At 40.3% G+C, this 14671-nt stretch overlaps 1 protein-coding gene across 5 annotated transcripts in view; it reads left to right on the forward strand.

The window, feature by feature from the left end:
- The window catches only part of LOC131943931 (unconventional myosin heavy chain 6), a 63134-nt gene that overhangs the window by 25080 nt on the left and 23383 nt on the right, over positions 1–14671 (forward strand). For 3 of the 5 annotated variants that reach the window (XM_059304304.1, XM_059304305.1, XM_059304307.1), the window contains exons 15-23: positions 777–934; positions 3563–3601; positions 5659–5884; positions 6154–7128; positions 7223–7336; positions 7473–7697; positions 12240–12371; positions 12777–12935; positions 14420–14490. In XM_059304304.1, coding sequence (XP_059160287.1) covers positions 777–934; positions 3563–3601; positions 5659–5884; positions 6154–7128; positions 7223–7336; positions 7473–7697; positions 12240–12371; positions 12777–12935; positions 14420–14490 — 2099 coding nt within the window. The remainder of the gene's footprint in view (positions 1–776; positions 935–3562; positions 3602–5658; positions 5885–6153; positions 7129–7222; positions 7337–7472; positions 7698–12239; positions 12372–12776; positions 12936–14419; positions 14491–14671) is intronic. The other 2 variants (XM_059304306.1, XM_059304308.1) reach the window with 1 other exon arrangement.

Genomic DNA, 14671 nt, shown 5'->3' on the forward strand with positions numbered 1-14671 from the left:
TATATGATTGTCTTGACTCCATATGATTGTCTAGACCCCATATGATTGTCTAGACCCCAGAAGATTGTCTAGACTCTATATGATTGTCTTGACTCCATATGATTGTCTTGACTCCATATGATTGTCTAGACCCCAGTAGATTGTCTAGACCCCAGTAGATTGTCTAGACTCCATAAGATTGTCTAGACTCCATAAGATTGTCTAGACTCCATATGATTGTCTAGACCCCATAAGATTGTCTAGACCCCAGAAGATTGTCTAGACTCCATATGATTGTCTAGACCCCATAAGATTGTCTAGACCCCAGAAGATTGTCTAGACTCCATATGATTGTCTAGACTCCATATGATTGTCTAGACTCCATATGATTGTCTAGACTCCATAAGATTGTCTAGACTCCATATGATTGTCTAGACTCCATATGATTGTCTAGACTCCATATGATTGTCTAGACTCCATAAGATTGTCTAGACTCCATATGATTGTCTAGACCCCATAAGATTGTCTAGACCCCAGAAGATTGTCTAGACTCCATATGATTGTCTAGACCCCATAAGATTGTCTAGACCCCATAAGATTGTCTAGACTCCATATGATTGTCTAGACTCCATATGATTGTCTAGACTCCATATGATTGTCTAGACTCCATAAGATTGTCTAGACTCCATAAGATTGTCTAGACTCCATATGATTGTCTAGACCTGAATGTCCAGACCCACTCAAAGAATTATGCTTTTTATTTGTGCAATGCCTTCATAAATAATTTTTTCCTCTAGTCATGTTATAGAGGCAGGCTGGCACGTCTTCTTGCTGCAAATATGAAAATAGAAAAACAAAAAGAGGCAGAGAGACGCCGTTTGGAAGAGTTGGAACGAGATAGACGGGAAAGAGAACAGGAATCTGCTGATCAAATGGCGATTGATGAAGCTTTAAAGTATGTAGTTGTTATTTATATAAGTTGCTCCCTGTGTTTTGTTGCTCGTCCTATGTGAATATTAAGTGAACAAAGACAGATTCCTTGAGTGGTCTAGTACAGGGGATGAATCACACTAGCACACACCCCCACATGTAGGCCTTCATGGCTGCAACCAATGGTCCATCTGACTGATGTCGCAGACAACTGCAACTGTTGCAACCAATGGTCCATCTGACTGATGTCGCAGGCAATTGCAACTGTTGCAACCAATGGTCCATCTGACTGATGTCGCAGACAATTGCAACCAATGGTCCATCTGACTGATGTGGCAGACAATTGCAACTGTTGCAACCAATGGTCCATCTGACTGATGTCGCAGGCAACTGCAACTGTTGCAACCAATGGTCCATCTGACTGATGTCGCAGACAATTGCAACTGTTGCAACCAATGGTCCATCTGACTGATGTCGCAGACAACTGCAACTGTTGCAACCAATGGTCCATCTGACTGATGTCGCAGACAATTGCAACTGTTGCAACCAATGGTCCATCTGACTGATGTCGCAGACAATTGCAACTGTTGCAACCAATGGTCCATCTGACTGATGTCGCAGACAATTGCAACCAATGGTCCATCTGACTGATGTGGCAGACAATTGCAACTGTTGCAACCAATGGCCCATCTGACTGATGTCGCAGACAATTGCAACTGTTGCAACCAATGGTCCATCTGACTGATGTCGCAGACAACTGCAACTGTTGCAACCAATGGTCCATCTGACTGATGTCACAGACAATTGCAACTGTTGCAACCAATGGTCCATCTGACTGATGTCGCAGACAATTGCAACTGTTGCAACCAATGGTCCATCTGACTGATGTCACAGACAATTGCAACTGTTGCAACCAATGGTCCATCTGACTGATGTCGCAGACAACTGCAACTGTTGCAACCAATGGTCCATCTGACGGATGTCGCAGACAATTGCAACTGTTGCAACCAATGGTCCATCTGACTGATGTCGCAGACAATTGCAACTGTTGCAACCAATGGTCCATCTGACTGATGTCGCAGACAATTGCAACCAATGGTCCATCTGACTGATGTCACAGACAATTGCAACTGTTGCAACCAATGGTCCATCTGACTGATGTGGCAGACAATTGCAACTGTTGCAACCAATGGTCCATCTGACTGATGTCGCAGACAATTGCAACTGTTGCAACTAATGGTCCATCTGACTGATGTCGCAGACAATTGCAACTGTTGCAACCAATGGTCCATCTGACTGATGTCGCAGACAATTGCAACTGTTGCAACCAATGGTCCATCTGATTGATGTCGCAGACAACTGCAACTGTTGCAACCAATGGTCCATCTGACTGATGTCGCAGACAATTGCAACTGTTGCAACCAATGGTCCATCTGACTGATGTCGCAGACAACTGCAACTGTTGCAACCAATGGTCCATCTGACTGATGTCGCAGACAATTGCAACTGTTGCAACCAATGGTCCATCTGACTGATGTCGCAGACAATTGCAACTGTTGCAACCAATGGTCCATCTGACTGATGTGGCAGACAATTGCAACTGTTGCAACCAATGGTCCATCTGACTGATGTCGCAGACAATTGCAACTGTTGCAACCAATGGTCCATCTGACTGATGTGGCAGACAATTGCAACTGTTGCAACCAATGGTCCATCTGACTGATGTCGCAGACAACTGCAACTGTTGCAACCAATGGTCCATCTGACTGATGTCGCAGACAATTGCAACTGTTGCAACCAATGGTCCATCTGACTGATGTCGCAGACAATTGCAACTGTTGCAACCAATGGTCCATCTGACTGATGTGGCAGACAATTGCAACTGTTGCAACCAATGGTCCATCTGACTGATGTCGCAGACAATTGCAACTGTTGCAACCAATGGTCCATCTGACTGATGTCGCAGACAATTGCAACTGTTGCAACCAATGGTCCATCTGACTGATATGGCAGACAATTGCAACTGTTGCAACCAATGGTCCATCTGACTGATGTCGCAGACAATTGCAACTGTTGCATGCAAAACTGATGTGGTCCACAGTTAACTATATGCAGCATTTTGAATCTGATAACCCTGAAGTTAAGATACATACACCTGAAGTTAAGATACAGTTTTTACATTTTTCGGCTTACATTATACTTTTTATTTAGGTATATTTGTTTGTCAGCTGCTTAGCCCTTTTAAATACAAGTTAATTGAATGCAAAGTTTGGCTTTGTAATTACCCTTTTATGTTGTCTAGTTTTTAGTAGAATCTTTTATATTGTTGTCTAATTGAGGAGAGTAATATTGTCTAATCTTATTTTCCAGAACATTTGTCTAGTCTAGCTTAGGAGAACCTTTTATATTATCTAGTCTTATTTTCTAGAACTTAATTCTAGTCTAGCTTAGGAGAACCTTTTATATTGTCTATTCTAGTTAAGTCAAGTATTTTATCCTCTAGTTAAGTAGAATCCTTTAAGGCAAGTAATATCATCCAATGCAGCTTTACTGCCTTACCTTCTGAACAAAAAGTTTCTGCTGGTTGGTTCTGATAAGCTAATTTGGTCTTGATCAAATGAAGAAATTTTTTTTTTACTGCTACCTGTTTTAGGAAAATGAGAAAAAGACAATCCTGGCAAAAAATATTGAGGTAGAAGTCTTATCTCTTTTTGGGGCTTGAATGTCACCATTCAATGTTGTAACCTTTTTTATGTCACCATTCTCTTATAGGCTTTTTACTTCACTACTTCATGTTGAAGCCTTCTAAGCTCACTATTTTGTGTTGTAGCAAAACTTCATGCATGATTCTATTTTGTGTTGTAGCAAAACTTCATGCATGCTTCTATGTTTTTGCTGCTACATTTTTGTTGTGTTTTGTCTTGTTTTTATCATAAGTTTATTTTGACATCACAAGGTTAATATAAATAGATGTCAAAGGTCTTTGTCAGTGTTTGTGACAGTAGAATTCAGCTAAATTATTTTTTCCATTAATATTAAAATTGGATAAGTTGTAATATTTTCATAAAATGCAGTAAATTATTATTATAATGCATTACAAATAAGGGTCTCATAAATCTGTCAAATTAAAATATTTTGCCCAAACAATTTTTTTTTCCTCCAGTTATTTCAATGTTGCTTATTATAATTAGTCTAGTTCAGCAGAAATCTGTCATTTTTTTCCCATTCATATACACTGCAGGCAAAATGGGCAGGCTTAGTTGGTTGTTATCTTGATCAAGTTATATTTTTAATGTATTTTTTACCCTGCAGAATTTTTTCAATCAATGACATTAGTTTAGTAAGACGTAATACATAATTTTCTATATTTTATAATAGTTCTAGTGTTGTCAAAATAGCATTAAATACAGTAATGAACATTTTTCTCACCTTATGTTCCACATAATATTCTCTGCTATTAAACCAAAACAATGTACAAAATAGCATTAAATAGAGTAATGAACATTTTTCTCACCTTATGTTCCACTTAATATTCTCTGCTATTAAACCAAAACAATGTACAAAAGGCAGGTTTACATCAAACACTAATTGTCCCTTGTTAAAACTAAATCGGTCTCATTGAATAAGTTACAAAAATAACGATTTAAAGTATGTGTTGTTGAAATGACCATGAAACATTGTTAAAAACTGAAACCCCAGTATTGTTTTCAGCAGCCATCATTACCATGACGAAAGTATACAAAAAAGTAGGTCAAGCAACAGCCTATTTTACATGGGTCATTATTTATACAGTGTTCATAAGTCTGTTTATACAGGGGTCACTATTTCAGTTTATGCATGGGTCTCAAGTCTAGTTTATACAGTGTTCATACGTCTGTTTATACAGGGGTCACTATTTCAGTTTATACAGGATCACTATTTTAGTTTATGCAGGGGTCATTAGTGTAGTATTTTGATGTTACTAGTTTTGTAATTATTACCTCTCTACTGGTTATTAGTAGGTAAATATTGTATTACTTTGGTCTCAATGCTATTCTTGACCAAAAGAATTGAATGCTGTTAAGTGTGATTAATGTGACTTCTCAGTTTACTTTGTAATCATAGTTTGATAATTTAGTTTGCTATTTTATTAGGGTCTATCCTTATCCGTGTTGTAGTACATATTTCTATTATGGTCCTTGAATAAATCCATGAATGGTAGACCAAATACTAGTGCCAGCATACAAATACCTTATACAATCATCTTTATTGAATAAGGTTATCTTTTATTGCTGTAATTTTGCTTTATTTTATTTGTGAGTGTTGTATTTGGATTTAATTCAAGTAAAATGCTCTGTTGGATTGAAGTAACTTGCTGTTAGTCAGCTTATTCTTTTGCTTTATAAAAAAAACTTTTGTCTGCTTAAAAAAACTTTTAAAAATTTGTGTTGCTTTATTTGAGGCCAAGCTTTATTTATTTGTTTGTGGTCAAGCTTTGTTTATTTGATTGTGGTCAGCTTTATTTGTTTGTGGCCAAGCTTTATTTGTTTTTGACCAAACTTTGTTTATTTGATTGTGGCCAAGCTTTGTTTATTTGTTTGTGGCCAAACTTTGTTTATTTGTTTGTGGCCAAACTTTGTTTATTTGTTTGTGGCCAAACTTTGTTTATTTGTCTGTGGCCAAGCTTTGTTTATTTGTTTGTGGCCAAACTTTGTTTATTTGTTTGTGGCCAAACTTTGTTTATTTGAGAGTGCATGTTGGCTGTTTCAGACAATCCCAGCTTGAGCTGGAGTCACTGACTCACCTAATTGAGTCAATGTGGACCCATTGCCAGCCAGAGGTCACAGCTTCTAAACTTGACCTGGATGCCATGTTTGGTTTCCTCAAGGAAGAAAGAAATGAGATGAAGGGAGTTAATACATCAAAAGAAGCTGCTCTTAATAAAATAAATGAAGAATTCAGTACCTTGGATGACCTGTGGAAGGAGGCAGAAAAGGTCTGTTTATTATTTGACTTTGAACAAGTGGCTAATCTGTTTGCCATTGTTATGTGACTGCCTGACAGCCCTTACATTAGTGGTTCCAACACTTGCCTCCCATCGCTATAGGCAGATTTGTTTTTTCATCTTGTTCAACCTCACTAATACATGAAGCACGGGTTTATTTTAATGGCCCATCCATTGAGTGTCCACTCTGTCACAAGTTGGCTGTGTGGTGCCCCATTTATTTTGTGTGCCATTATGTGATCAGTTTTGTTCTGTTCCAGGAGTTTAAAGCCAACCACGAACAGGAAATAGAGCAGGCCTTACGAGAAGTTGACCAGTCCATAGCTGAGTTTGATAGCTCAGGCTCAGAGAAGAGCTCTAGACCTAACTCAATGCTAATGCCACTGGCTCCACCATCAAATCCTCCTCCTGCACCACCAGTTCCACCATCAAATCCACCAGTTGCACCATCAAATCCACCTGCTCCACCATCAAATCCTTTACTTTCCAGGATGGACTCAGAAGATATACCCCCTCCCCCTCCCCCAGCACCTCCACTTCCAGGAGAAGATAGTTGTGTGCAAGTGGCCACACCTCTAACCCCACCCCCAGGTGTAAGTCAGGCAACTGCTTTCATCTCTTCCTACATCAGTCCTCCCCCACCAGCTCTCCGAGATAAAGGGACAACCCCACCATTACCTCCCCCTCGCATCTCATCAGCAACCACAGGTGATTTGCCTCCCCCTCCATCATCCACCCACTTAGACCTGTCTTCATTGCCCACTGGTGATCCCCTGCCTCCACCCCCCTGTGAAGGAGAAAACCCCTATGCTGAACTCAAGGAAGTGCATAAAACTATTCATGATTCACTCATCAACCGTGGCTTCCAGGCTCCTGCCCCCACACCCCCAGCCGTGCCCCCTATACCACGGTCCTTTCCACCCTCTGTGCCTAGCACACCTAGGTCCAGCATGGCCCTCCGAATGAGTGCTGCCCCAGAAGTTGGCCCCCCTAGAGAGCTGGGCCAACTGTCTCCCACCACACGACAGAGACTGAGCTTCCTGATGTCCCACCCCTCCAGTGAGATCCTCAGTCCCCAGTCCCCTGGAAGAGAGCTGGCTGAAGGAATTCCAGAGCCAGATGCTCTCTTTGACATGCTGGAGTATGCAGAGAAGTATTTCAATGACCATGAGAGAGAATTTGGTGGAACTATCATCAAGTCCATAAAGAAGCGCACTAAACAGTCATCGTTTAATGTAAGTTTTTATCTATTATTATTGGACTGCTCTAATATGTCTAGAATTTAACCAAAAATATTTGACTTCTGTAATGTGTCTATTATTGAACCAGGAATATTTGACAAGAGAAGAAATGCTGCGCTACTGTAAGACTGGGTTGATCCCAACATCTCACATCCATCTGCATGACATAGAGAACATTCATCAGGCCTGTAACATATTTAAGGTTAGTTACAACTCTTTAACAGCAACTATTCATTGATCCCAACACAAACTGACCCCTACATTAAATTGACCCCATCAATACAAACACCTGACCCCAAACAGGGATGATGCAAACTAAAATGTTTTGTTTGCTCTAGGAACTGACCAGATACATCCGAGATGAAAGTAAAGATGACACCGCCATTAGCACGGTCCAGTTTGTGGTCAAGTCTGGCATAGAGAGGATAGAGCTGAGGGATGAGATCCTGGTGCAGCTGGTCAGGCAGACCAACGAGAACCCTGAAGCTGATGTGCTCAAGCAAGCCTGGATCCTTATGTCTCTGTGTACAGCAGCTTTCTCACCCAGCAAGAACTTGCACAAGGTCCTTACTCAACACACGGCTAGTTAAATGTCACTCAACACACGGCTAGTTAAATGTCACTCAACACACGGCTAGTTCAATGTCACTCAACACACGGCTAGTTAAATGTCACTCAACACACGGCTAGTTAAATGTCACTCAACACACGGCTAGTTAAATGTCACTCAACACACGGCTAGTTAAATGTCACTCAACACACGGCTAGTTAAATGTCACTCAACACACGGCTAGTTAAATGTCACTCAACACACGGCTAGTTAAATGTCACTCAACACACGGCTAGTTAAATGTCACTCAACACACGGCTAGTTAAATGTCACTCAACACACGGCTAGTTAAATGTCACTCAACACACGGCTAGTTAAATGTCACTCAACACACAGCTAGTTAAATGTCACTCAACACACAGCTAGTTAAATGTCACACTAGTTAAATGTCACTCAACACATGGCTAGTTAAATGTCACTCAACACACGGCTAGTTAAATGTCACTCAACACATGGTTAGTTAAATGTCACACTAGTTAAATGTCACTCAACACACGGCTAGTTAAATGTCACTCAACACACAGCTAGTTAAATGTCACTCAACACACGGCTTGTTAAATGTCACACTAGTTAAATGTCACTCAACACATGGCTAGTTAAATGTCACTCAACACACGGCTAGTTAAATGTCACTCAACACACAGCTAGTTAAATGTCACTCAACACACGGCTAGTTAAATGTCACTCAACACACAGCTAGTTAAATGTCACTCAACACATGGCTAGTTAAATGTCACTCAACACACAGCTAGTTAAATGTCACTCAACACACAGCTAGTTAAATGTCACTCAACACACGGCTAGTTAAATGTCACACTAGTTAAATGTCACTCAACACATGGCTAGTTGAATGTCACTCAACACACAGCTAGTTAAATGTCACTCAACACACAGCTAGTTAAATGTCACTCAACACATGGCTAGTTAAATGTCACTCAACACATGGTTAGTTAAATGTCACACTAGTTAAATGTCACTCAACACACGGCTAGTTAAATGTCACTCAACACACAGCTAGTTAAATGTCACTCAACACACGGCTTGTTAAATGTCACTCAACACACGGCTAGTTAAATGTCACACTAGTTAAATGTCACTCAACACATGGCTAGTTAAATGTCACTCAACACATGGCTAGTTAAATGTCACACTAGTTAAATGTCACTCAACACACGGCTAGTTAAATGTCACTCAACACATGGCTAGTTAAATGTCACTCAACACACGGCTAGTTAAATGTCACTCAACACACGGCTAGTTAAATGTCACTCAACACACGGCTAGTTCAATGTCACTCAACACACGGCTAGTTAAATGTCACTCAACACACGGCTAGTTAAATGTCACTCAACACACGGCTAGTTCAATGTCACTCAACACACGGCTAGTTAAATGTCACTCAACACACGGCTAGTTAAATGTCACTCAACACACGGCTAGTTAAATGTCACTCAACACACGGCTAGTTAAATGTCACTCAACACACGGCTAGTTAAATGTCACTCAACACACGGCTAGTTAAATGTCACTCAACACACGGCTAGTTAAATGTCACTCAACACACGGCTAGTTAAATGTCACTCAACACACGGCTAGTTAAATGTCACTCAACACACGGCTAGTTAAATGTCACTCAACACACGGCTAGTTAAATGTCACTCAACACACGGCTAGTTAAATGTCACTCAACACACGGCTAGTTAAATGTCACTCAACACACGGCTAGTTAAATGTCACTCAACACACGGCTAGTTCAATGTCACTCAACACACGGCTAGTTAAATGTCACTCAACACACGGCTAGTTAAATGTCACTCAACACACGGCTAGTTAAATGTCACTCAACACACGGCTAGTTAAATGTCACTCAACACACGGCTAGTTAAATGTCACTCAACACACGGCTAGTTAAATGTCACTCAACACACGGCTAGTTAAATGTCACTCAACACACGGCTAGTTAAATGTCACTCAACACACGGCTAGTTAAATGTCACTCAACACACGGCTAGTTAAATGTCACTCAACACACAGCTAGTTAAATGTCACTCAACACACAGCTAGTTAAATGTCACACTAGTTAAATGTCACTCAACACATGGCTAGTTAAATGTCACTCAACACACGGCTAGTTAAATGTCACTCAACACATGGTTAGTTAAATGTCACACTAGTTAAATGTCACTCAACACACGGCTAGTTAAATGTCACTCAACACACAGCTAGTTAAATGTCACTCAACACACGGCTTGTTAAATGTCACACTAGTTAAATGTCACTCAACACATGGCTAGTTAAATGTCACTCAACACACGGCTAGTTAAATGTCACTCAACACACAGCTAGTTAAATGTCACTCAACACACGGCTAGTTAAATGTCACTCAACACACAGCTAGTTAAATGTCACTCAACACATGGCTAGTTAAATGTCACTCAACACACAGCTAGTTAAATGTCACTCAACACACAGCTAGTTAAATGTCACTCAACACACGGCTAGTTAAATGTCACACTAGTTAAATGTCACTCAACACATGGCTAGTTGAATGTCACTCAACACACAGCTAGTTAAATGTCACTCAACACACAGCTAGTTAAATGTCACTCAACACATGGCTAGTTAAATGTCACTCAACACATGGTTAGTTAAATGTCACACTAGTTAAATGTCACTCAACACACGGCTAGTTAAATGTCACTCAACACACAGCTAGTTAAATGTCACTCAACACACGGCTTGTTAAATGTCACTCAACACACGGCTAGTTAAATGTCACACTAGTTAAATGTCACTCAACACATGGCTAGTTAAATGTCACTCAACACATGGCTAGTTAAATGTCACACTAGTTAAATGTCACTCAACACACGGCTAGTTAAATGTCACTCAACACATGGCTAGTTAAATGTCACTCAACACACGGCTAGTTAAATGTCACTCAACACACAGCTAGTTCAATGTCACTCAACACACGGCTAGTTTTAAATCAGTAAACGCAACACTGTTTAGATCTCGCTCAGACATTCCTACCGTCCTGCCAATACATTTGAAAAAATCATGTCTTGTTCTGCCATTCCGCTTTCGTTGAAGTTTATTCTGCTAAATCGAATAAATAGGCAAAAATGTCTAATTAAATAAAAGTAATTCATTGAATTGAGAAAATAGTGTAGGAAAGGAGATTATTTCCCTTTGTCATTCATATCTGTTTCAGCCTACCTACTGAAGTGTTGTTAATGTCAGCTTCCAATCTTGTTAGAGCTTTAAAAATGAACACAATTTTAGAAATATTCAGAGAAATTTTCATTTATAAAATCAAAACAAATGTTCTTTTTGGAATATGTTATTGTAACAGTAAATTAATATTGAGGAAAAAGGTTAACCCCACTGTGTGTATTAACATTTTGATGACACTCAACACACAGCTGGTTAAACACGACCCAGCTTGTTCAATGTTCTGACACGACATGTTTCTTCTGTCTGACAGTACCTGTTGTCCTACATCAGCTTGTCCAATGTTCTGACACGACATGTTTCTTCTGTCTGACAGTACCTGTTGTCCTACACCAGCTTGTTCAATGTTCTGACACGACATGTTTCTCCTGTCTGACAGTACCTGTTGTCCTACATCAGCTTGTTCAATGTTCTGACACGACATGTTTCTTCTGTCTGACAGTACCTGTTGTCCTACACCAGCTTGTTCAATGTTCTGACACGACATGTTTCTTCTGTCTGACAGTACCTGTTGTCCTACACCAGCTTGTTCAATGTTCTGACACGACATGTTTCTTCTGTCTGACAGTACCTGTTGTCCTACACCAGCTTGTTCAATGTTCTGACACGACATGTTTCTTCTGTCTGACAGTACCTGTTGTCCTACATCAGCTTGTTCAATGTTCTGACACGACATGTTTCTTCTGTCTGACAGTACCTGTTGTCCTACATCAGCTTGTTCAATGTTCTGACACGACATGTTTCTCCTGTCTGACAGTACCTGTTGTCCTACATCAGCTTGTTCAATGTTCTGACACGACATGTTTCTCCTGTCTGACAGTACCTGTTGTCCTACACCAGCTTGTTCAATGTTCTGACACGACATGTTTCTTCTGTCTGACAGTACCTGTTGTCCTACATCAGCTTGTTCAATGTTCTGACACGACATGTTTCTCCTGTCTGACAGTACCTGTTGTCCTACACCAGCTTGTTCAATGTTCTGACACGACATGTTTCTCCTGTCTGACAGTACCTGTTGTCCTACATCAGCTTGTTCAATGTTCTGACACGACATGTTTCTCCTGTCTGACAGTACCTGTTGTCCTACACCAGCTTGTTCAATGTTCTGACACGACATGTTTCTCCTGTCTGACAGTACCTGTTGTCCTACATCAGCTTGTTCAATGTTCTGACACGACATGTTTCTCCTGTCTGACAGTACCTGTTGTCCTACATCAGCTTGTTCAATGTTCTGACACGACATGTTTCTCCTGTCTGACAGTACCTGTTGTCCTACATCAAACGCTGCTGTTCAGACCCTGTGGGAGGTCGCTATGCCATGTTGTGTTACAAGCACCTCACAGTCCCCAGAGCTACCAACAGGAAAAATCCTCCATCTACAATAGAGATCATGGTAAATTTTTTTCTTATCCTGATAAAGTTTGTTCTTGGGATCATGGTGGTCAAGTTTTGTTGTGATTGTGTAAAATTTTAACTGCCCTGATTGTGGTGAAGTTTTATTGTCCTGATTGTGGTAAATGTTTTGTTGTTGTGATCATGATAAAGTTTTCTTGTTGTAGCAAGGTTTTGTTGTGATTGTTATAAGTTTAATATTGTGATTTTTAGTAAAGTTTTGTTGTTGTGATTGTGGTAGTGGTAAAGTTTTATTGTCCTGATTGTGGTAAAGTTCTGTAGTGTGATTGTGTAAAGTTTTGTTGTTGTGATTGTGGTAGTTTTTTTTTTGATGATCAAGTTGTGCTTAGACTGCAATGATGTTTGTGAGGCTAAAAAAATGACATACCAACACTGTTCTTGACAGAGCATACAGAACTTGAGCCCAATTATTTGTAAAGTTTTCTTCATGGACGGCAAAACCAAGGCTGTGAGTGTCCACTCAGTTGATACCACACAAGATGTTCTGGCTAAGGTGGCACGCAGAATTGGCCTACAGTCTGTGGAGGGCTGGGCACTCTATGAGGTTGGTTGACTGGTAGCTCTGGAGGGTACAGTTCTGGAGGGTTGGCCTTGTACAGTTGTGGAGGGTTGGCCTTATCTATTACAGTTGTGGAGTGTTGGCCGAATCTAGTAATAGTACAGTTCTGGAGGGTTGGCCTTAACTAGTACAGTTGTGGAGGGTTGGCCTTAACTAGTGCAGTTGTGGAGGGTTGGCCTTATCTAGTACAGTTGTGGAGGGTTGGCCTTATCTAGTACAGTTGTGGAGGGTTGGCCTTAACTTGTACAGTTGTGGAGGGTTGGCCTTATCTAGTACAGTTGTGGAGGGTTGGCCTTATCTAGTACAGTTGTGGAGGGTTGGCCTTATCTAGTACAGTTGTGGAGGGTTGGCCTTATCTAGTACAGTTGTGGAGGGTTGGCCTTAACTTGTACAGTTGTGGAGGTTTTTCCAGAGAAGAAGTTGTTAAACTGGTAGACAGATTCCTAGATAACCAATTGAATTGATTTGATCCTGTAGCTCAGTAAAGAACTGGGTAGACAGATTCCTAGATAACCAATTGAATTGATTTGATCCTGTAGCTCAGTAAAGAACTGGGTAGACAGATTCCTAGATAACCAATTGAATTGATTTGATCCTGTAGCTCAGTAAAGAACTGGGTAGACAGATTCCTAGATAACCAATTGAATTGATTTGATCCTGTAGCTCAGTAAAGAACTGGGTAGACAGATTCCTAGATAACCAATTGAATTGATTTGATCCTGTAGCTCAGTAAAGAACTGGGTAGACAGATTCCTAGATAACCAATTGAATTGATTTGATCCTGTAGCTCAGTAAAGAACTGGGTAGACAGATTCCTAGATAACCAATTGAATTGATTTGATCCTGTAGCTCAGTAAAGAACTGGGTAGACAGATTCCTAGATAACCAATTGAATTGATTTGATCCTGTAGCTCAGTAAAGAACTGGGTAGACAGATTCCTAGATAACCAATTGAATTGATTTGATCCTGTAGCTCAGTAAAGAACTGGGTAGACAGATTCCTAGATAACCAATTGAATTGATTTGATCCTGTAGCTCAGTAAAGAACTGGGTAGACAGATTCCTAGATAACCAATTGAATTGATTTGATCCTGTAGCTCAGTAAAGAACTGGGTAGACAGATTCCTAGATAACCAATTGAATCGATTTGATCCTGTAGCTCAGTAAAGAACTGGGTAGACAGATTCCTAGATAACCAATTGAATTGATTTGATCCTGTAGCTCAGTAAAGAACTGGGTAGACAGATTCCTAGATAACCAATTGAATTGATTTGATCCTGTAGCTCAGTAAAGAACTGGGTAGACAGATTCCTAGATAACCAATTGAATTGATTTGATCCTGTAGCTCAGTAAAGAACTGGGTAGACAGATTCCTAGATAACCAATTGAATTGATTTGATCCTGTAGCTCAGTAAAGAACTGGGTAGACAGATTCCTAGATAACCAATTGAATTCATTTGATCCTGTAGGTCAGTAAAGAACTGGAGCGGTTTATTCGCAGCTATGAATATATTGCCGACATACTGGCTCAGTGGGAAGGGTAAGTCATGTTGTAGGGTAAGTCATGTTGTAGGGTAAGTCATGTTGTAGGGTAAGTCATGTTGTAGGGTAAGTCGTGTTGTAGGGTAAGTCGTGTTGTAGGGTAAGTTGTGTTGTAGGGTAAGTCGTGTTGTAGGGTAAGTCATGTTGTAGGGTAAGTCATGTTGTAGGGTAAGTCGTGT

Source organism: Physella acuta, unplaced genomic scaffold, assembly GCF_028476545.2.
Source record: "Physella acuta isolate Inbredline_101_S28 unplaced genomic scaffold, ASM2847654v3 ptg000473l, whole genome shotgun sequence".
Taxonomy (NCBI): Eukaryota; Metazoa; Mollusca; class Gastropoda; family Physidae; genus Physella; species Physella acuta.